This window comes from Cutaneotrichosporon oleaginosum (genome assembly GCF_008065305.1).
Source record: "Cutaneotrichosporon oleaginosum strain ATCC 20508 chromosome Unknown ATCC20508_contig02, whole genome shotgun sequence".
Classification (NCBI taxonomy): domain Eukaryota; kingdom Fungi; phylum Basidiomycota; class Tremellomycetes; order Trichosporonales; family Trichosporonaceae; genus Cutaneotrichosporon; species Cutaneotrichosporon oleaginosum.
In genome coordinates this window covers 3,618,096-3,638,160 of record NW_027072171.1, presented here as the reverse complement: position 1 = coordinate 3,638,160, position 20,065 = coordinate 3,618,096, and the positions used below count along the sequence as shown (strand labels likewise).

At 62.4% G+C, this 20,065-nt stretch overlaps 8 protein-coding genes across 8 annotated transcripts; 3 read left to right on the top strand and 5 right to left on the bottom strand.

Moving 5' to 3' along the window:
• Window positions 1-548: 548 nt before the first annotated feature.
• On the bottom strand, window positions 549-3,728 carry COLE_03113 (uncharacterized protein; the record flags this gene model as incomplete). The annotated part of the gene is made up of 6 exons (XM_065626266.1): window positions 549-1,103; window positions 1,493-1,683; window positions 1,720-1,773; window positions 1,969-2,415; window positions 2,504-2,652; window positions 3,427-3,728. The coding sequence occupies 6 exons, from the start codon at window positions 3,726-3,728 to the stop codon at window positions 549-551; spliced, it is 1,698 nt and encodes a 565-aa protein (XP_065482535.1).
• Window positions 3,729-5,211: 1,483 nt separating this feature from the next.
• COLE_03112 (uncharacterized protein) lies at window positions 5,212-6,735 on the bottom strand (the record flags this gene model as incomplete). Its single annotated transcript, XM_018422708.2, has 6 exons — window positions 5,212-5,309; window positions 5,468-5,570; window positions 5,694-5,772; window positions 5,971-6,430; window positions 6,470-6,657; window positions 6,698-6,735. The coding sequence occupies 6 exons, from the start codon at window positions 6,733-6,735 to the stop codon at window positions 5,212-5,214; spliced, it is 966 nt and encodes a 321-aa protein (XP_018280122.1).
• Window positions 6,736-7,437: 702 nt separating this feature from the next.
• COLE_03111 (uncharacterized protein) lies at window positions 7,438-10,133 on the top strand (the record flags this gene model as incomplete). The annotated part of the gene is made up of 4 exons (XM_018422709.2): window positions 7,438-7,593; window positions 7,734-7,814; window positions 7,874-7,983; window positions 8,018-10,133. The coding sequence occupies 4 exons, from the start codon at window positions 7,438-7,440 to the stop codon at window positions 10,131-10,133; spliced, it is 2,463 nt and encodes an 820-aa protein (XP_018280123.1).
• Window positions 10,134-11,178: 1,045 nt separating this feature from the next.
• Window positions 11,179-12,315, bottom strand: COLE_03110 (uncharacterized protein; the record flags this gene model as incomplete). The annotated part of the gene is made up of 6 exons (XM_018422710.2): window positions 11,179-11,250; window positions 11,294-11,478; window positions 11,530-11,668; window positions 11,704-11,918; window positions 12,083-12,201; window positions 12,239-12,315. The coding sequence occupies 6 exons, from the start codon at window positions 12,313-12,315 to the stop codon at window positions 11,179-11,181; spliced, it is 807 nt and encodes a 268-aa protein (XP_018280124.1).
• An 822-nt stretch (window positions 12,316-13,137) lies between these two features.
• COLE_03109 (uncharacterized protein) lies at window positions 13,138-13,686 on the top strand (the record flags this gene model as incomplete). Its single annotated transcript, XM_018427189.2, has 2 exons — window positions 13,138-13,363; window positions 13,448-13,686. The coding sequence occupies 2 exons, from the start codon at window positions 13,138-13,140 to the stop codon at window positions 13,684-13,686; spliced, it is 465 nt and encodes a 154-aa protein (XP_018280125.2).
• A 197-nt stretch (window positions 13,687-13,883) lies between these two features.
• COLE_03108 (uncharacterized protein) lies at window positions 13,884-16,153 on the bottom strand (the record flags this gene model as incomplete). The annotated part of the gene is made up of 2 exons (XM_018426553.2): window positions 13,884-15,880; window positions 15,994-16,153. The coding sequence occupies 2 exons, from the start codon at window positions 16,151-16,153 to the stop codon at window positions 13,884-13,886; spliced, it is 2,157 nt and encodes a 718-aa protein (XP_018280126.1).
• A 195-nt stretch (window positions 16,154-16,348) lies between these two features.
• COLE_03107 (uncharacterized protein) lies at window positions 16,349-17,553 on the top strand (the record flags this gene model as incomplete). Its single annotated transcript, XM_018426554.1, has 8 exons — window positions 16,349-16,373; window positions 16,406-16,433; window positions 16,469-16,488; window positions 16,528-16,579; window positions 16,613-16,737; window positions 16,832-16,854; window positions 16,894-17,124; window positions 17,425-17,553. 8 exons carry the CDS (start codon window positions 16,349-16,351, stop codon window positions 17,551-17,553), a joined length of 633 nt encoding a protein of 210 aa, XP_018280127.1.
• Window positions 17,554-18,566: 1,013 nt separating this feature from the next.
• Window positions 18,567-19,465, bottom strand: COLE_03106 (uncharacterized protein; the record flags this gene model as incomplete). The annotated part of the gene is made up of 2 exons (XM_018424780.1): window positions 18,567-19,369; window positions 19,420-19,465. The coding sequence occupies 2 exons, from the start codon at window positions 19,463-19,465 to the stop codon at window positions 18,567-18,569; spliced, it is 849 nt and encodes a 282-aa protein (XP_018280128.1).
• Window positions 19,466-20,065: the final 600 nt, after the last annotated feature.

The window sequence follows — 20,065 nt, the reverse complement described above, 5'->3', positions numbered from 1 at the left end:
TCCGCCATCATGGTCCATGGTCGAAGCCCGGAGAAACTCCTCGCACCGGCACGTAGAGATACCCGAGGCTTTCCCGAGACCCGGGACGCCCGACCCGACCATGTGCCGCCGGATGTTTGCCCTTGCCCTTGGCCTGCGGATCTCGATCTTTCCAGCTTTCCGGCGGGGACGACGTCGCCCAATCGCGGGCGGGGCATTGCATGGCGTTGGAAGATGCGGGGTAGCTCTGGTACGGAGCACGTGAGGTGCCTAGATCATGTGGGATCACGGGCGCGAGGAACTCGGGGACGGGGACTTGACTAATGCTTGTGGACAAAGTCGTGACAGAGTCGTATGATGTAACGGCGGAGAAGCAACGGGCTGATCGTAACATCGGGACAAGCGACAGGCGCACGGCACTCGGCATCCTGCGTAAACTTTCCCCTGCCAACAACGAGACTTACAGTACTCCCCCCCGTTAGCACATCAATCCATACCTCGTACTATTAATGGGATACTCTACTGGAAGTACATCATCATGTATATCGCGCAAGCCAATGGCTGCCAGACTACTTGCCCACTCTCCCCGTCAGCTTCTTGACAACACTCGTCTTGCGCTTGACGGGCGCGCCCTCCTCCAAGAGATTGGCGCTGCCGCGGCGGCCTCTAACGAGGTCGTCAAAGTCGGGCATGACGGGGCCGATGGGTGGCTGCGGGAGGTTCTTGCTTGGACGACGCATGCCGCCGCTTGAGTAGCTGTATGGCTCGAGGTGGGCGCTGGCGCTGTGTCCGTGCCCATTCCCGTTGACGGTCTCCACGATTTCCTCAGTCATCTCAGGTGGAAGCGACGCCGAATGGCCGTGCGATGAGTTGTTGGCCGAGGCCGACTTGGACCCCGGGCCCGAGCCCGGTGCCGTTGAAGGCGCAGAGGTGGACGTCGGGGCGAGGCGCGCCGCCGCGCGCTCGGGTCTGGCTGGCAGCGAGGGGCGACGGTGGTCGTCCATGCTCGGCCTGACAGCATGGTTCGACGGTGACAGACCAGGCGACAGGGCAGGCATTGGTGGGTACTCGGTTGATGGCGAATACTTGCTGGGCGATTGTGAGCGGTCGGAGCGGTCACCGCGCTGGACTAGTCAGCAAACCCACATCGAGCTGGGTGGGCTGGCTGCCAGGTCCCGCGCTGGCTCGTGTTGCCGTTACCCTCTCCCTCCGTCCCCTTCTATCCTAACCCCCCTTGCGACCTTCCCTAAGACCCAAGCTACGCATGGTATCGTCCAGCAACGTGAACTGGTGTTCCACGCGAGTTCGACGTGAGAGCGGTGGCTGGGTACCCGGCCGAAGCCGGGTCCAGCCTTTCCTGGGTCTCGTCCTGTTCCTCAAGGACGGGGGCATCGCGCCATGTTCCACCAAAACTGGGGCGACGGGGGTCAGATGCAGCCGACATTGACTGCGACCGTGTGTGGCTATGATCCAGCGCGGGCACAGCGGGCGTGCCCTCGGATTCTCGACGCACCATGGATTTGATCTTTTGCATCAAGCTCTTGGTCCGCTTGACGCCACCACCGGGGCGGGTTGCCTTTGCGCCGAATGTCTGATCATCCGGGCCAGGCGAAGTTACCTCCTCCACGCCGGGGCTCTTGGCGCTGCGACCGAAGAAGCCGCCGCGAGCGCCCGTCTCTTCATTCGGGGAGCCAAGGTGGTCACCAACTAGCGTCAGCATCCATGGCATCTTCGACCTACGGTCAATGTACGACTCGTCGCGTGGCGAGGAGCCAAAGTCCTCAAACGGCTCAGCTTGGGGTCAGCAATGTTCCGCAAGAAGTGGAGGCGTCAGCCAGGGAAGCTGAGAGGAGCAACCTCGGTGAGAGTTGGATCCAGTAGCGCGCGGGGCAAGCGGGATGGTCACGGCCGTGACTGGTCGGGTCGGGACAAGACTTCACGCATAGGGGTGACGGGCCATGTTGTGTGGGTCAAGCCGTAGGGACTTACGCTCATCGATTCCCCATGCGGCCTTGAGGGCGCGCTGCTTCTCTTCCTTCTGCCGCCGCTGGTACCTAGGGGACGTCGGCGTCTCATCGTCGGGGACAATGTCCTGGTTTGGGAAGTAGCCGCCACCGGTGGGGTACGAGGTCGAGTACTGCCCACTAAGACCGCCGCTGGTGCGGCGGGGCATGCTGCGCGCGGCAGCAGCCGACGGACGGCGAGGAGCACCGGCAATGTCCTTGGGTGGGACAGGCGGAGGCGGGGCGTGAGAGATCGCCGTGGGGCCCGTGCGTGACGGTGACTCCTTGGGGATGGCAGCGGCGGCAGCAGCAGCGGCGGCGGCGGCCTTCTCTGCCTCCTCACGCTCGAATGCACGCATCGGCGCCTTGGTGGTCGGCTGGTTCAGGTTGCGGGAGGGAGCTGCGGCATCGTAAGGTCCGGAACTGCGGGGTAAGTAAGCCGTTAGTGCGAAGAGGGCTTACTGGTGCCAAACTGCAGGGTCAGCGCGGTTCATAGCGCGGGGAGGTATCGTAAGACTCACGAGCGCTGCCCAGGCCGGAGGGATCCCATGTGTCGATAACATCAGCATGACGGCTGGGCTTCTTGTTCGCGTCCTTGTCGGAGGTGGTACGGTCCTTGTCGCGACGCGAAGAGGAAGGCTTCTTGACGTTGTTGGACGACGTGGATGGGCTGCGAGAGGTATGTCCAGGTTTGGGGTGCGAGACGGTGGGACGTAGGGCATCGAATGTATGACGACGGTTGAAGTTCATAATGGTTGTGGTAAGCTCAAGTGTCAAGTCGGGGAGTATAAGTTGGGAGTGGAGCGGAGAGGGAGGGAGCAAGAGATCGGAGATCGAGAGAGAGAAAGAGGAAGCGAGTGGAGCGAAGGAGGTGAGGGGACAAGGTCCCCCGGGGGAGGGGGGGAAGCGGGGGCAGGCGTTGTTGAGCGCGAGACGAGCCACAGCGCTTGGACCATCTTAATCCTTCTCGACCCCATCCGGCTCTTGTTCCTCCCCCCGTGATTCCAGCTTCCCCTCGCGCCGCGCGCTGCTGGGCCCTTGTATTCTCGAGCCCTTCAGATCCTCTCAATCGCGCCTCCACTTCCGAGCGCGAGACGAGGCGGCCAACAACAAACACTCAGACATCGCGGCTGCTCGTACACCGCCAGCGCCGCGGCAGCAATGCAGCAGTGTCCGTCGCGATCGCAATCGGGAAATTCGGATATTGTGTGGTATCCTCGCGCACAAGCTAAAATCGGGAGCCCTCACGGCTCGCCAACACCATATAATCTGGCACCAGCAAGGACGCGAGCGTAATGTCTCGGGTGCCAAAACGGCGCCTTGATGAGCTCTCGCTCAGAACCACGCGGAAGCTGCGTGTAGCAGCGCACGCGCCGAGTACGCCCATACACCTTCATGCCAGGAGACGCGTCGGGATTAATCAGACGCGTCAGCCTTCACTCACCCTTTGAACTTGGCGCGGTCGGGGTCAACCTTGCCGGCGGCCTCGGTGGGCTCTAGGTCGTCACGGAAGGGGTCCTTTGGTGGAGAGACGGACATTGCGGGCTCGAATGCGCCTGGCATACGCGGGGAAGGGGCGCGCGGAGCGTCTGGGACGGAAGCGAGGCCTAGACGCGAGTTGCTGGCGCTGACGGGTTGAGAGGAGCCGTTGCGTGTGACTTGGACGACGTCTTGAAGTGCACTTGCGAGCTCTTGGTTGACGTAGGACGTCGTGGGGCGCGAGCGGTAAGGGTACTCTTGGTCCATTCGGGGGTGGGCGCTCGGCGTCGGGATGGGAGATAGGATGTGCGGGGTGTGGAGTGGGGGTGGGAAGACGCGTCGGATAAGAGACGAGACGCGTTGAACCGGGACAAGAGGAAGAGGAGGAGGAGGAGGAGGAGGAGCGTGTCCTGCCGGGCCGAGATGGAGGAGGCCTGGGCGGGAGGGGGAGGGGGAGGGAGAGGGAGGAGTGCGAGTGATGAAGATATAAGAAGAAGAAGGAGAAGGAGAAGGAGTAGAGAGGTGTGCCAAGATGCGTGTCAGGCGGCGCGTGGGTTTAGCGGGGATGGGGGTGGTGGTTGGTGGGAGCGTGTTGACGGGGGAGGAGGCCGAGTAGACGGAGATGGGGGAGGCGCCGAAGAGAGAGCGAGAGAGAGAGAGAGAGAGAGATGCCAAGTGAAAGAGTAGCGCGAGTAGATTGTGGATGGAGGAGAGCGAGGGCGTGCACGGTGAGAGCGACACGACGAGTGATGAGCCCGCCGTTGCCAGGGGTGGGGGAGCAAATGGCGGGGGAAATGGAGCTTGGGTTAGGGTCGGAGGAACAAGGGGATTCACTCTCTCCCTTTCCCCACGCCCCCGCACTAATCATCAGGTCCTCCACCTGCTCTTTCATCCACCCCTCTCCCCTCTCTCCCTCTATGCTGGCTGTCCCCTCGCGCCGCTCGACGCGTTCCAAGTGAACGACCGACTCCATCAACTGCAACAGCAATACTGTAGATGGTAGGATGGTAGCTAGTGGGCGGTGTCCACTGTATACGCTGTCGATGTGGCTTGTACAGTGGGAATCCCGGTCTCAAAGTTGGTTTCAGCCAGTGTGGTCTCGGCAGTTGCCCTCTACCAGGCCCGCGAGGGCGGAACCCCGGCCCGGTTTCCACCGACTACGCACTCTCCTCATCTCTCTCTCCATCTCCTCCATCTCCTCCATCTCCGCCATCTCCCCTCATCCTCTCCCCTGGTGCCTATTGCGACGGGGCGGGAACGAGTTTATCAGTTCTACAAAGGTTACTCTTAACTCTGCAGTATTCAGCTGACTCTTGCGACAACGCGCGCGTAGAACGCGTCGTCGCCAAACTCGTCTCGTGTCTGTCACGCTTGCGGCAATTGCTTTCTACAGTACCGTCATCACAGCTCGCAGATCACAAATCCAGTAGACGCGTTTCCATACTCCCCTCTCGTGTCGTGGTAGTCGACGCGTGTGGACGCGAATAGAATTGCACCCCTTGTACCCTTGTGGAATTGCCAGTTTCGGATTGTAAGCCCACATCTCGCTCGTACAAGTCCCAGACGGGCCAGACGAGGCCATGGCGACACGAAACTACTCTGTACCGTTCTCAACACCGTTACATGGCTCCAGCCGCCTGTCGTCTGTCGTTGGCCCATGGCCCATGGCCAACTCCATGTCTCCGCCGGCAACACGCCGCAGGGTTCGCATTGTTTATACCTGCGCCACACACTACTCAACACCCTATTGCTACAAATCCTCCATGTCATACCTGTCGCTCTCATACTTTTGCCGCTCCCTCGCATTCTGCGCCAACAACCACTTCTTCTCGAATCCTGTCGACCGGTCTGCCGTCAGCCCCATGCAGCTCATGCCCCGTGCCGCGTATGCCGCCCGTGCCGCCCGTGCCGCCGTGCTGACCGTGCCCACGCCTGCCTGCCCTTCATCCCGCCAAGCCTCCCTCAATTCCTCAATTCCGAGCTAACAGTCGCGTTCAATGACTCACCCACGCCATCCCATCGATACCCTGGCGCAATGCCGAACCGGTTCTGCGCCCACGAGCCTTTGTACACCGGCCGCTTCGGACCCTTCTTTCGCTTCTTGGATGTCTTGGCGTCAGCTTCGGCGAATCCTGGGGACCCCTGTGTCTCGGCGCCGAGACTACCGTCGACGCTACCCGTCCACGTGTGGACACCCGACGCCGAGAGGACTAATAGTGGCTCTAAACTCACCGTGAGGAACTGCGCCGCAGGATCGTTCCACCGCTCTACTTCCCGGAGCTCGGCGTTCATCGCCGTGTCGTCAGCGCGTCTGCTGTCAGCCCTTCCCGTCCCGTTTCTGCTCCTCCACCCTCTTCATTCAACGAAGGCAAGACTTGGCTTGGCAACACGTGGGGGCCGGAGGTAGCGCGCGGAAACATGCTCCCGCTTCAGTGACACGGCCCCCACTGTTATACTGCACAAGCTGCTCTCGCACGCCCCGAAGCGCACACTGAGACCCAACACATACCGGGCAACATCCTGCGACGCCATTGCCGCTTCTTCCTTCGCCCGCCGCTCCCGCTCTTCGCGCTGTTTGAAACCCTTCGTCCACTCCTCCCGCTCCTTCTCCTTCAACTGCTCCTCGAGCTCCTCTCTCCTCGCCTCGGCGCGCAGCTGCTCCACATCAAGCACGCGTCCCGCTTGGTCACGGTGCACAGTCGTCGCCTGCGCGTCAGGTTCGGGCGACGGGGACCTCTCGGCCGACGCGGCCGCAGCTTCCTCAGTCAGCTCGGCTGCAGTGCGCAGACCACCGCGCCGCTTCGTAAGCTGCGGCTTGGGAGCCGCGGTCTCGGAAGGCGCTGTAGACGGCCCGGCCTCATCATCGCGGGGCTCCTCCTTCACTCGCGCGGGAACGGGCAGCGCTGTGGCTCCAACAGTCGACCACGCCGAAGCGCCCTTCTTGAAGGTAGCAGCGCCCTTGCCGACGACTGTCATCAGTTGAGTGAGACCTTCCCTCTCGAGCTCACCAGGCGCATCTTCCTCGTCCAGGTCCACATCTCTGCGCTTCGACTTCTTCCACTCGTCCGCATCCTGCAAGACAAGCCCGCCAGCCTCCGCAACAGTCGCCGTGTAGTCCTCGTTCTTCGTACGCTTTCTCTTTTTCTTCACGCCCGCATGTTCGAGAATCATGTCGGCTTTGGGTCCGGACATGTATCTTGCGTCAGCTTTGTCGCTCCTTCCCTCGGCGGACGTACTTTGAGGCCAAGTAGGCCTTCATATTGTTATTCGACATGGCGAGTGCTACTGGAAGGGGGGTGGGGGGTGGGACGGGCAATGAAAGGGCTAGCAAGGCTGCGTGCGGGGGGGGGGCAAGAGTGCGACGGCGCTGTTTCCTAACGGCCTCTCAGCTCTCAGGCGTGTGTTACAGCGGTGGAGCCGGCGCGCGGCGCGTTGGAGGGGTGGGTAAGGCGAGCTGGGAGAAGTGACGTTGGGTCGCACCAAGTGGAGGTTGATCGCCACCCAACTTGGTGGATTCAATGTGCCTCAGTGGCAAATGCCGCAATCTTCCGGAGTTTCCACGTGGCTTTCGGTCCAGGGCAGGCAAAATGGAAGTACAGTGGCGTTTGTGACATTGCCTGCGCGTACGGTGGGGGGCGTTTAGGTGGGGGGAGAAGGTCGCTCCCCTCTGCAAGCTGGCCGCTGGGCGCCGGACACGCCGCCTCATGCGAAGTGCTCGCGCTCGCCATCAACAATTCATTCATCACCACCATCCCCCCTGTTCTCAGCCTCGTCATTTATACCACCCCCATTCCGTCCCCCACCTCCCCCTGCATCTCATTCACGCCGCAATCGCGTCTTTGTCCGACGCCCGTATACCCTCCCCCCTCTCAAGCACCACGCCAACTTTCCAATTCACCACCATTCTGCGCCGCTGCGTTAACCTTCCCTCCCCACCTCCTCCCCTCTACCCCCTCCCCACACATCACATCGCCACATGCCAACCGTCCACCCCCTCCCCGTCAACCCCACAACCGGCCAGCAGCCACTCGCCGCTCTGCGCAGTGCCCTCGGCGGCGGAGGAACTACTTCCTCAGGTGTCAATCGAGACGTCCTCAAGGGGCTTCAAGATGTCGCCTGGAGTGATGACGAGGTGAGTCTAGATCAGTTCCTTCTTGCGGCGCGCGCAGTGCGACATGGGTGGCGCATCATCATGCCGCCGGCTCAACGCACAGCCCTCTTGCCAACTGGGCGGCAAATCGATACTCTTTGTTCCGCTGACTCACACTGCAGGAAGACATGGACTGCAAAGTCTGCGCCGAATCCCTCGACCTCTCCGACCGCAATTTCAAACCATGCCCATGTGGTCTGGAAGTGAGTCTCCGGTGTTGGCTGCGCGAAGCTCTGGAAAGGAACTGCACTCACACACTCAGATCTGCCAGTTTTGTTATCACAAGCTGCTTCGGGACGACCCACGCTGCCCAGGATGTCGTCGCAAGTACGACCCTGACAGCGTGGTGTACGAACCAGTTGATGTGGAAGAGTGCGTCAATGAGTAGCACCGAACTAACGCCCAGAGTGCGCAAAGCAAAGGATAAGAAGGCGAGGCGGGCAAAGATTGTCAAGCAGCTCGAAGCAATCGGCCGACGCTCGATGCTGGACACGCGCATCGTCATGAAGAACTCTGTTTACGTCGTAGGCATGAGGATCCCTGGCTCGGGTTCAATCGAAGAAGCAATCTCCATCCTGCGCTCCAACGAGTACTTCGGGCAGTACGGCAAGATTGCTCGGTTGCACCTCCGGGATCGCACACATATCTCATCTCTTTCGCCGGGGCCGGCACCCGACTCGCCCTCGACGTCAACTGGCATCTACATCGTCTACATCCGACGCGAGGATGCTGCGCGCGCCATAGCAGCGCTCGACGGCATTCCTGCACCACAGGGGCCGCCCGGGATGCTGCTTCACGCGTCGTACGGAACAACACGGTACTGCGATGCGTTCCTGCGCGGTGTGAAGTGCGACAACCAGGGGTGCCAGAACCTCCATGAATGGGGTGGCGAGGGCGATTCCTTCACGCGGTCTGACCTTATCACCGCTTTGACTCGCCCCGCCGAGTATGACGCAAAACAGAAGCAACAGCAGATTCAGCCACCGCCGTTGACCCAGAAATCAGCGTGGCCCAAGCCGTCGGCGGACGATTCTGACTCATCCAACGCCTTGCCTCGGACCGCGAGTTGGGGTATGGCCAAGCCGCAGCCTCCTCGACCTGGGTCGGCGAACGGAAACCGCATCGCACCGGTCGGTTCGTCGCGCCCGACATCCAGGATCAACAGCAATCTTATCCCACTGGGCGGGCGCAGCTCCTCTGCCTTCCCTCCGCCGACTCCGTCGCCAGTTCCGGCATTGCACGCCAAGTTGGACAGAAAGAAGGAGAAGTCGCAGACCATGGCGCGTGCGAGAAGCGGCAGCTCGAGCTTGAGCTCTGGGGCCGGCCTCGCAAGCGCCTCCGCTTCCCCCAAGAAGAAGGCTGTGACCATCACGATGACCCAGTCTGCGATCGGAGCGCCCTCCAAGAGCAGCGTAAACTCTGTGCTATCATCTACCGTGTCGCCTTCCTCTGATTCGCCAGCCAAGCCGCCCTCGGAGGCCACCCCAAAGGCGTCGAAGCCTGCGCCCGCTCCCCCACCCGGACTTGCTCCACCGCCAGGCTTGGCCCCCCCTTCTACCACCTCCGAACCAACCCCTGCGCCCTCAGAGCCTGAGCCCAAGTCGTCGAAGCACGCGTCGCCCGTCAAGTCGATGGTGCCGATGCGCGATGAGGAGGAGCCTGAGGCTGGACCATCCCGGCAACCTTCGCCGCCCCAACGTCCTGCTTCTACCGAATATCCAATCCACTCGCCCTTCCCCGACTTCGACGATGTGTTCATGGAGCCCGATGCACGCAAGCAAGGCTTCGAGTTCTCTCTCGGGCTGGAAGACGATGAGGTACAGAGGATACTCGCCACGGCGCAGAGGATGGGCGTGTTTGAGCCGTCGCCCTTCGATCCCTTGTTCCAAGAGTTGCCAAAGCTGGGCATTCCACTGGCAGCGCTCATGTCGCGAGTGGTCGAAGAGCGCAATGGGTCGTTTGTGTACAACGGGCCGTTTTCACCCTTCACGCCATCGTCTCCCGAGGAGACCTCTTCGCTGCCAACCTCGGAAGAACCAAGTGCGGAGTCGACCGTGTCAGACGCGGACGCACCTCGGACGACATCGCGGTTCGAATTTGCGCGGCGCGGGTCACTGGCGTCGGCGGGGCGGGGACAGAGCCCGTTCCGGCGAGATGAGTGGAATGGCGTACCAGGCGCTGCTCACCGAGCACCCAGCTCGAATGGGTTCGCAGACGATGTGCCACGCCACTTCCACCCGGCGCTGGCGCACCTGAACGCCCACGCCCACTCGCAGTCGGTCAGCCACGGGGGAGACCAGTGGTCCGCGACGGGGAGCGACTACGCCGGGCCGTCGTACTCTAATCGTGCGCCATTCCAGCAGGCGGGGTACGGCGGAGCGTACGGCAGTCCTCAGCGCGAGCCGATGTACTCGCCTGCAACGCACGTGCACCCGGGGTACGATTATGTGTCGCAGCACCAGCAGCAGGGCCCACCTCAGTCGCCCATGTACGCTGGGGGTTTCATGCAGCGGCGGTTTTAGGTATGAGATGCAGACGTCCAAGTGAAAGAGGAGTGCGTGAGCTTGGATACTAGGTGAGGGCGGGGAATCGATTGATAAGCTAACACAACTGACCGCGCTGACGAGCTAACGACGTGTTACAGTGAGACACTGGCTTCCCAAACACGTCGATCCTGAACACGTCGATGACGGCAGGCTACCTCGAGCACTAGCCGGATTCATCACAAGGTCTACTTGTCCTACAGCACGATCTCAGCCTGCCACACGCCCCTGAGGGCGTTGAACCCGACCGCCTTCCACCCCTCGCGTCCCGCCCGGCGCCAATCCTCAACACGAATCTCCCCTTCCACCACATCCCCATTATCCAGCAGCTCAGCCCTCACCGTCCCCGGGAGGATGTTGCCCGCGCGGGGCGTGACCCACGTCCAATCCGCCACGTCGGTGCACGTCGCCACGCTTGCGGCCTCGGGCGGCATCCGCAGCGCGATATTACTCGTCACGGTCTCGAGCACATGCTCGCCATCATGCATCAGCACTTCGGGGTGTGCGCCGGGCCCGCGCGCGCCCGCGGCGTCGTACACGCCCCGCGCCTCGGTCTTGTGCACGCGGAAGCTGGGGTCTGTGGCCGGCGTCGCCTGCGTGTCGAGGTACACGGGGCGCGGGGGGGCGGGGCGGGCGAACGGCGCGAAAGGCACGCCGGGCGGCGCGGGGAGCGTCTGCACTTCGATCTGCTCGGAGGGGGAGGGGCGGAGGAGGATGCGCACGCGCCAGTCGCCGGGAGCGGCGGCATCGCGCGCCGCGCAAGCCGCGGACGTCGCGGCCCACAGGGCCGGCTCGCCCGGCCACGCGCCCCAGAGCGCGCCGTCGCGCGCTGAGAAGTGCGCGTGTGCGGCGCGTAGGCGCGCCACGTGCCGCTCCCACAGCGGGATGCTGGCTCGTGTCAGCGTGCCAGAGGTCGTGTATCGCGCAGTGGAGAAGAGCGCGGGGTGGTCAGTGTCCCTAGCGGGCGAGGGCGAGGGCGAGGGCGAGGGCGAGACAGTGGTCTAGAGTCAATTATGCATCACATCTATGTGCTCGCCTGCAGGCCGAGGTCGGCGGGCTTGACGTCATCCCACTTGAACCCGTAGCCGGCGCCGTCCTGTCGTCAGTCAGCCTGACTCGCTGTCCGCAACGTCACGTACGGGCAGAGACCATTGGCGGAGCGCCTCCACGGCGGCTGGGCCCCACTCGGCGGCGCGCGCACCGTCAGTGTTCCCGTCGCCGGGAAGGTCGATGATGCGTACGAGTGCCAGGTTCTCGGCTTTGATGAAGCCAGACGCGACGGCGCCCTCGAAGAGCGCACGCAGGGGTGAGTAGTAGTTGTTCACTGGCGTAAGCTTGAAACGTCGTCGCCGTAGCAGCTCCACAGCCAGCTCACTGTTCAAGACAATCACGGGGAGCGAGTGCATCCCGATCTGATTCCAGGTGACCATCTCGAGCAGCTCCTCGAACGTCCCATAGCCGCCGGGGAGCACGATGAAGCCGCCGGTGCTCAGCTGTGCCATCTTGGCCTTGCGCTTGGGTTAGCGAGGAAGGGGAGAGCCGGGCTCACCTCGTGCATGCTCCCGACGACCTCCATCGTGAGCCGACCGTCATAGTCATCCGCGAGCAGATCCTTCCCCAAACCTTCGGCAGACTTGGCGGCGTGCGCCGGGTTGGCGTCGCGGGACGGGATGGGGGTGCTCTCCGCCGCACGGGCCATCAGTGCTCTCGGGAGAACGCCGTGGACGCGGCCACCAGCCTCTAGGGCGGCGTGCGAGACGACACCTGACGTCAGCATGGGGGAAGATCGCGAGCGGTGGGTCCGAGGACAGATGGAGGATGCCACCGGGGACGCCGCGGCATTGCCGGAATAGCGACGACGAGTGTGGCGGTAGCGGCGAAGGTCAAGCAGCAGATAGCTGTGCCGGAAAAGAATGAACAGCACTTACCCATGAGGCCACGACGACCGCCACCGTACACGACTGGAATGTGCGCGTTCGCCAGCGCGACACCAACACTCTCTGCCGCCGTGGCATACATCGCATCGGCACCCGGCGATGATGCACAGCTAATATTAGCCCCCTCTCCTGAAGCGCACGGCTCACAAGACGCAGACAGGCTTAGCGTAGCCTGCGTCGCCAGCAAACGGCGAGGGCGAAGCGCGGGAGGGCGTGCTGGACATTGTGAATGGAGTGGTGGACGATCAAAGTGGATGACGCGAAATCGCAGAGACCGAGTCGACACCTTGCGGGGCCCTCGACTGCCACATCGGATATTTCCACGTGGCCACTTTCCCACGGGTGCTACGCATCGTCACTGAACGAAGGTGCAGCGGTGCCACGCGCCCGTGCTCCTCATCTTCTCAACTTCGGCGCGTTCTCAACCGGTCCTCTTAAACCTCACAGCTCACTCACTCCCACTCACTCATCTCTCGCCACCATGTTCATCCTTGTGCGTACGCCACCGAGCGCGGCGGAGCACCCTCCCACCGACTGCCGAGCTCAATCTGTGGTGGCGCTGCCGCGAGACAAGGCACCACCCGCCACCCACGTCGAAAACTCAGCTAACCACAGAACTGGTTCTGGGACGTCCTCGCCCAGCTGGGTGAGTCCTCGTGCTGTTCGTGCTGACACCAGGCCTCATGAACAAGAGTGCGTAGCTCCTGTAATCGCCGCATTTCCTAACCACAGACGCCAAGCTTCTGTTCCTGGGTCTCGACAACGCGGGCAAGACGGTGCGTTAGATTGCGCGGCTGTGGAGAGTGAATTGGGCGGTGACGGGGGATGAGGAGGAAGGTGAAAATGAGGGCGCTATGACAGGTGTCATCCCGGATGGCGCAGGTCTCGCGTCGAGGTCTCACGCTGCGATGTGTCGCAGAGAGATCTCGCCGGCTTCCAATATCATCTCTGCCTCCCCGTCGTGCGCTCCATCACAATCACCCCATCGCCGTCAATCCCGACACGCTCTCTGTCGCGGCCTGCGCTAACTGCAGACCCTCCTCCACATGCTCAAGAACGACCGTCTGGCCACCCTTCAGCCCACGCTCCACCCGACGTCTGAGGAGCTCGCGATCGGCAACGTTCGTTTCACCACCTACGACCTAGGCGGACACATGCAGGCCCGCCGCCTGTGGCGCGACTACTTCCCCGAGGTTGATGGCATCGTCTTCCTCGTTGACGCCGCCGACACTCAGCGCTTCGGCGAGAGCAAGGCCGAGCTCGACTCGCTGCGTGAGTGACCTTAACCCGACACACTCAGAGCTTCATCTCCTGCCGTCGTCTTCTCTCGCCGTCGCGGTACCGCGCTGACTCAAGTCTCGATCGAGGAGCTTGCCAACGTTCCCTTCCTCATCCTCGGCAACAAGATCGATGCCGTTGGCGCCGTTTCGGAGGAGGAGCTCCGTCACCAGCTCGGCCTCTACCAGACCACCGGCAAGGGCAAGGTGCCCCTCCGGGACATCCGCCCCATTGAGGTCTTCATGTGCTCGGTGGTGATGCGCCAGGGCTACGGCGAGGGCTTCCGCTGGCTCTCTCAATACGTGAGTGCAGAATGACGGCAGTTTGCGCAAGCCTCTCCATTTTTCCTTCCTCTGTGTCGTTGAACATAGAAGCTAACACGCAGATTTAAGCCACTTAGTGGCGCTAGAGGCCTCGGCCAGCGGCTGCGGCATGCATTGTGGCATATGTGACTCGTATCCCGTTGCTGTCTGACACTAACAATGCATAACTATGTGGTTGTAAAAGGCGTGAACTACTCGGCGCGGCGCGCTCGCGCCGTCCTCGTCGTGCGCTTCCGCGGGCTCCCAGCCGCAGTGCTGGCCACGCTGGGCGTAGGACTTCCCCGCTCGCTGGCTGCCGTGCGTCGTGTGCGCCGGACAGGGGTCTCGCTCACCTCGCTCGGCGCCTCGCTCGGCGCCCGCGCACTCTTGCGCGTCGTCGCGGAGGTTACGGCAGCCTTTCCACGCGTACGTTTAGCCGCAGGTTCCTCTTCGGCCTTAGCGGCCTTGCGGGTACGACGCGTATCCCCAAACGCGCCGGGGATACTGGGTTCCTCCTCCTCTTCCTCCGCGACCGGCTCGACCGTCGCCGCCCTCGAGCTGGCGCGTGTGCTCCTCCGCACTGTCTGTTTCGGGGTTTCAGCAGCAGCGGCGGTCTCGTCCTCGGGTGCCTTTTCGTTCTTCTTCGTCGTCCGTCCGGCCCGAGTCGGCGTAGGAGCAGTCTCGTCTTCGGGAATGGGCGCCTCAGAGGGTGCGCGGGAGGCGGCGCGAGTGTTGTGGCTCGGGCCCTCCTTCTCCTCAGTCGCCTGCGAGCGATTGCGCGTCGAGCGGCGCAGCGGCGTGTCGTCCGTATCGTCCTTGATCAACTTCTTTGGCTTGCGTTTGGGCTTGGGCGTAATTGCAGGCTGCGCGAAGGGCGAGGCGCTCACGCGGGGAGGGGAGGGCGCTCGGACAGGCGCAGGCGAGCGGGTGGGGGACGTCTGGCGCGATGAAACGGAGGGCGCCGTCGAGTCTGCCTTGGGGCGCGGGCTCGCGAAGCGGGGCGGCCCGCCAAATGGCGACGAGGCACCGTTGCGCGATGGTGTCTCGAGACCAAGAGCGCGCTGCGCCACGCGTACCGGCTGCGGCGCAATGGGGCCAGGAGTGGAAGGAACAGGTGCGGCGGGCCGCTCCGATGTCCCGACAGCGGCGGCGTCGGCGTACGAGACGGGAGGAGGCATGGTGTGGGAGTTTGCCTGGGCTGCGGCGATTGCGGGCGGGAGCTCGTCGACCATCTCCCACGACGCGGACATGTCGACATCGTCATTCCCGTTCGCGGTGCCGTTCGCCATCGCCCCGCGCTTGTAGTCCTCGCCGAGGAGGATGCGGCGCTGCGCCTCGGGGAGAATGTCAATGAACTCGCGCACCATCTCGCGGCGACGCTGACGGTCGGCCGGCGCTGCGTCGCTCGCAAGCTGGCGGTCCAGCGCGAGTGTTTCCTCGTACTTGCCTGCGTGGACGAGGCGGAGCGTGACGAGGTCGTGTAGGAGGCTGCGAGCGGGCGGGGAGATCTCGCGCGGGGGATGCGCCAAGAAGCGAACGAGATGTGCGTCCTCTTCATCGTGCATCGCAAGGTGGAGCAGCTCGCGCAGTGCCCGCGGCTGCGCCGTATGCGTCCCCTGTCCCCCAGGTGTACGGGGTGCGCCGAGAGCCCAGCACCACACTGCCTCACGGCCCTTGGCGCGGGCGGCTGCGTCCTCCATGGAGCGTGTCACGCCAAATGCGGCAGACATCCCTGCAACGCTGGCCTTAGCGAGCAGCGCGGCGTCTCGCTCCGTGTCGCTCCCGAGCTCGCGGACGTCGAGGAGGTCGTACACCAATCGAAGAGCGGTGGCGGGCGGGCTGACGGCAGTAAGGGCGCGCACGACCTCCGGCACAAAGTTGAGCTCGGAGATGGCGGGGTCGCTGAGCGCCGCAACACCCTCGGCATACCTCCCGTGGTCGAGAAACCAGTACCCGTCCATAAACACGCGCCATGTGCGCGGGAGGCAGCGAGCACGAACAAAGGCGGATTCACGCTCGCCCCCATCAGTCTCGGAACCGCTGTCAACCTCCATCCCGCCACCGTTGACCGTTGGAGCTTCAGCCTGGTCGCGCACTAGGTAGTAGAGGAAACAATCGCGCTTGAGGCGGTCGATGCGCGCCGTGCTGTGGATGGCGTGAAGGAGACGACGGAATGCGGCGGGAGTTGTTGGCGGGTAGAGTGATGGGCCTATAGTCAGCTCGCGAACACAGCTCCTGCGCCATGCAGAGAAGCAACGAAGGGCATCTGGGGGGCAGAAACTGTCCCACGCCGCTGCAAGAGATACCCGACGCCGCACTCACCATCAATATCCGCGAATGCCAACAAACGGTCGAAGAACAACCTCCCATCAGGCGAAGCCTTGCGGCGCGCCCCAATGTCCGCTGCCTCGCGATAGGGTGCGGACCCAAGGTCGAAGTAGCGGAGGACAGTGTTGGGGAGAGCGTAGTCGTCCGCGCTCATGGTTGTTGTGGTATTGTTGCAGGTGGAGCGAATTCGAGGTGGACTGCATGCACACTGAAACTCGAGCACGGCACAACACGCCACACAGACCACGTGGCGGGTTTAACGGGAATGCCGGAAGATTGGCCTGGTGGAGGTCGGCCACTTGGGCCCTCATCCTGCCAGACATTCTTTGCCGCTGCCTATCCGCTCAAAATGGTGCTCTTCTTCACGTCGAAGGGTGCGCGGAGAGAAATAGACATCTGACGCCAGCTGTGTCGCCGCCCGTTACCATCTACATGTGAGCTACGGAGGTTGGGCGGAAGCTGACCACAGGGGACGAGACAAGGTCGAGAGTGCGTCACATCCAGTGATTGCGATTGAGCTGACGTCAGATGAGGAGCTGATCAAGTATGGCCTGCCGACTGATGTCTGGTTCCATGTCGAGTGAGCCGTCGTTCCGACAGCACCTGATGACAGCAAGCTGAGCTCGGCCCACGTCTACCTCCGGCAAAGCGAGGGTGAGCCTCACGGCCCCTGGGATGCGCTTCCAGCGGCGCTGGTGAACGATGCGGCGCAGCTCGTTAAGGCGAACAGTATTGAGGGTGAGTCTGCACGCGCGCGCCTCGCGATATGCCCAGCCTGTCCCTGCATCCGGCGAGACCGCATGCGGTCGATCTCGGTTCATGCTGACACCAGGCAACAAGAAGGACAACATCACGGTGGGCACTCCGTAAGACGAGATCGCTGACCCTGCGCAGATAATCTACACACCATTCACAAACCTCAAGAAAACTGGTGATATGGCTGTGGGCCAGGTCTCATTCCACTCAGACAAGAAGGTCAAGCGCGTCAAGGTCAGCACACGGGACAACGCTATTGTGAACCGGTTAAACAAGACCAAGGTCGAGCGCGAGGTGGACCACGAGTCGGAGCGGCAAGAGCGGCTCCGCGCCGAGGGACGGCGGAAGAAGGCTGAGGCGCTTGTGAGGGTGAGTGGGTGGCATGTGGCAGAGGTGTATCAGAGGAGACAGGGAGCAGCAGCTGCGGCGTGAGGGGGAGACATGCCGTTGTGAAACGGAGATAGTGTCGAAGAATATTGGCGGACGCCAGCGGCGGCGATGACGCAAGGCGAACTCAAGCGTGATGCCCCTGCAGGGCGAAATGGCGAGCGTGGGAGTCGGCATGCGGCGCACCGTTGGCAGACCGTGCTGCCGTGGCGGCTGGGACTAGAGAGCAGGTGCAGAGGAAGCGTGGGCACGGGAGTTGTGTCGGACAAGCTCTGACAGCAGCAACAAGAGGAGGCCGAGCAGAAGCGCAAGTGGGCCGAGGACAAGGCCGCACGATCCTACGACGGCATGTTCACAGAGGAGGCGATTGAGGGGGCGAAGGAGGACTGGAGTGACGACGACTTTATGTAGTGTTCTCGCCCCATTGCGTCGCATGATACAAGGTACATTATTCCCCGTTGCCGCGGCGCATATTCACAGCGACTACCGCGGCTCACTGACCACTGAGACACGCTAGACCCCCGAGACTAAAGTGTCCGCTGAAAGAATCCGGTCGTGCTCCGGCACTCTCGGCGAATCCCTGGCCCAGGCTCGCTGCCGATCCCCGAGGCCCGAGAGTCGCCCAGAAATGGATTGACCCGGATAGAAGACAGCAGATATCCTGGACCAGGACACTGGGCCGTTCCCACGTCGTGTGCGGGGGCAGCGAGAGGTCTCACGCAAATAGATCTATTTACTCATTAAGTGCCCCTGGCGTACGCGGTGGGCAGCGGCCGTGGACAATCTATGGGGTGACGGACTAGCACGTAGGTAGGGCAGGCGACCGGCTGACGCGGACTTTGAGGAAGGCCAAGCGAACGATTCCCGCAGCGTGACCATGACGAACGCGACGAGCACGAGGACGAGGATCGGGGAGCGATTGAGAATCACAAGCCGTGCAATCGAGCAATTCTGTGGCGCCGGGTTTGCGTGTCACGGCTCTTGACAAGCGAACGTGCACGCTTACAGAATTGCGCGAAACACTCGTTTATCCGGCACCATTACAAGGAAGGGCATGTCAGAGTGCGGGAGTGTGTTCTGCCGGCATAAAGCAAAGGACAAGGGTGACATATCTGTGGTCCTGGAGCAAGGGGATGTTGGGAGATTGATTGGTCAGATTACTGACAGGGAGGTCGGGAGAAGGGACAGCTTTAAGAGAGCGCTATTACTCTGTGAAGTGGGAGACTGAATATCGCCGTCGATGAACACCATGTTCCCAAGCTGTCAACCACGACAACGGCGGATACTGGCGCTGGAGACATCGTGAAAAATATGCACAAAGCCCAAAAACCCATTCACAGCTCTAAGAACGTTGCATTCGTTATACGGCTACATGTCGTGGTCCGGTTGACGGACATCCAAAATTCTAACCATCTCCTCCAGATCTACGGGGACTCTCTCATGCGGCGGGGTGCAGGTGCAGTTCGGCGATGTGGCGATGTTGGTCGTGAGCGGGGCCGTTTGCGCGTCCCGTCGCGGGACTCTCTGTCCCCGTCCTGGCGCTCCCGCTCATCTCTGAGCTCGACATCTTTGCGCTCTCGCACAGGCGAGGTAGAGGCGTCGCGGCGCTCGTCGTCACTCTGCCGCTCGTCGGTGCTTTCGAGCTTGTGCTCGCCGTTTTCCTCGCTGCCCGTACCCGCCTTTTTCCCCTTACCGCGGCGCCGGACAGTCTTCTCATATACACACTCGTCCTCTCGTTTGATCTTGACGCACGCCTCGCAAGGGGTCGTTCCCGAGCATTTTACCTTTCGATTGCGGCACGGATGGCAGGAAATCTGCTGTCGGCTCCGCATTTGCTGGCTCTGCGGCCGGATAGGCAGCGTGAAGTACGGAGAGGAATAATCAGGCCCCATATACGGCCCCATAGGAGGACCACCCATGTGCACGGGATAATGCGGCGGACCGTGCTCCATTGGCGGGGGATAGGCATATCCTGGAGGGCCGCTGTGGCGGTAGTGTTCGGATGGGTAGGGTGGCAAGCTCGCGCGGGGGACTGGGGCTGAGTGGCTACGCGACGGACCGCCGTATGGACTAATGTCCTCTCGCTTAACGTCGCGCTCGTCCCACGGTGGAGGACGGCCATATCCCCGCTCAACAGATGGATGGGAATCATGAGGCGGCGGACGACGACCATCCGCAGGTTGAGTCCACTCCGCGGCGTCGGGGACGTACATTGGGATCTGCGAATCTGACCCATCAGCACACGCCATTCGCAATATAATTAACCAAACAACTTACACAACTTGTCCCCTATCCAAACGACACCATGCCGAACAGCCTCCATGGCATCCTGATAGCCCCGGGCGTATGCGGCAGCCTCGGCTCCTCGCATACCTCGGGGGGCAGGGGTAGAATAGGTTGCGTTGACATTCCTAACACTGTCAGCTGCGCGACATGGTTCTGAAACATGTTTTGAGACCCACGGAGGTGAGGGAGGATGGCCGTGAGAAGGATCGTCACGTCCGCCGCGGCTATGAACATCCCCAGGCGGAACGGGGTGTGGAGAGCGAGGTCGTCCGGGACCGCGATCATAGAGCATGGATGTACTACCACCCGGTGGAGATCCGGTCATTCCTTCTGCCCCTGCAGGTGCGAGGCCTGGCGGTGGCGGCCCGCGCGCCGACATGGGATAAGCATGAGGAGGAGGAGGGTCATGAAGCGGCGGCGCCGAAGCGGATGCAGATGGACCTGAGGGGCGGAAAGGTGGAGAGGGCGAGGGGTACATCCTGCCGTCGCGTTGTGGCGGCGGTCGATCTGGAGGAGGGTAGTCGCGATGATAGTCATAGCGGGAGCCCATGGGCATGCGTCGGGGGTCTTCATTATGTTCGTAAGGGCGCCCGACATCATGTTCTCGGATCCGGCGGTCATCAACTGGGTCGGTGCG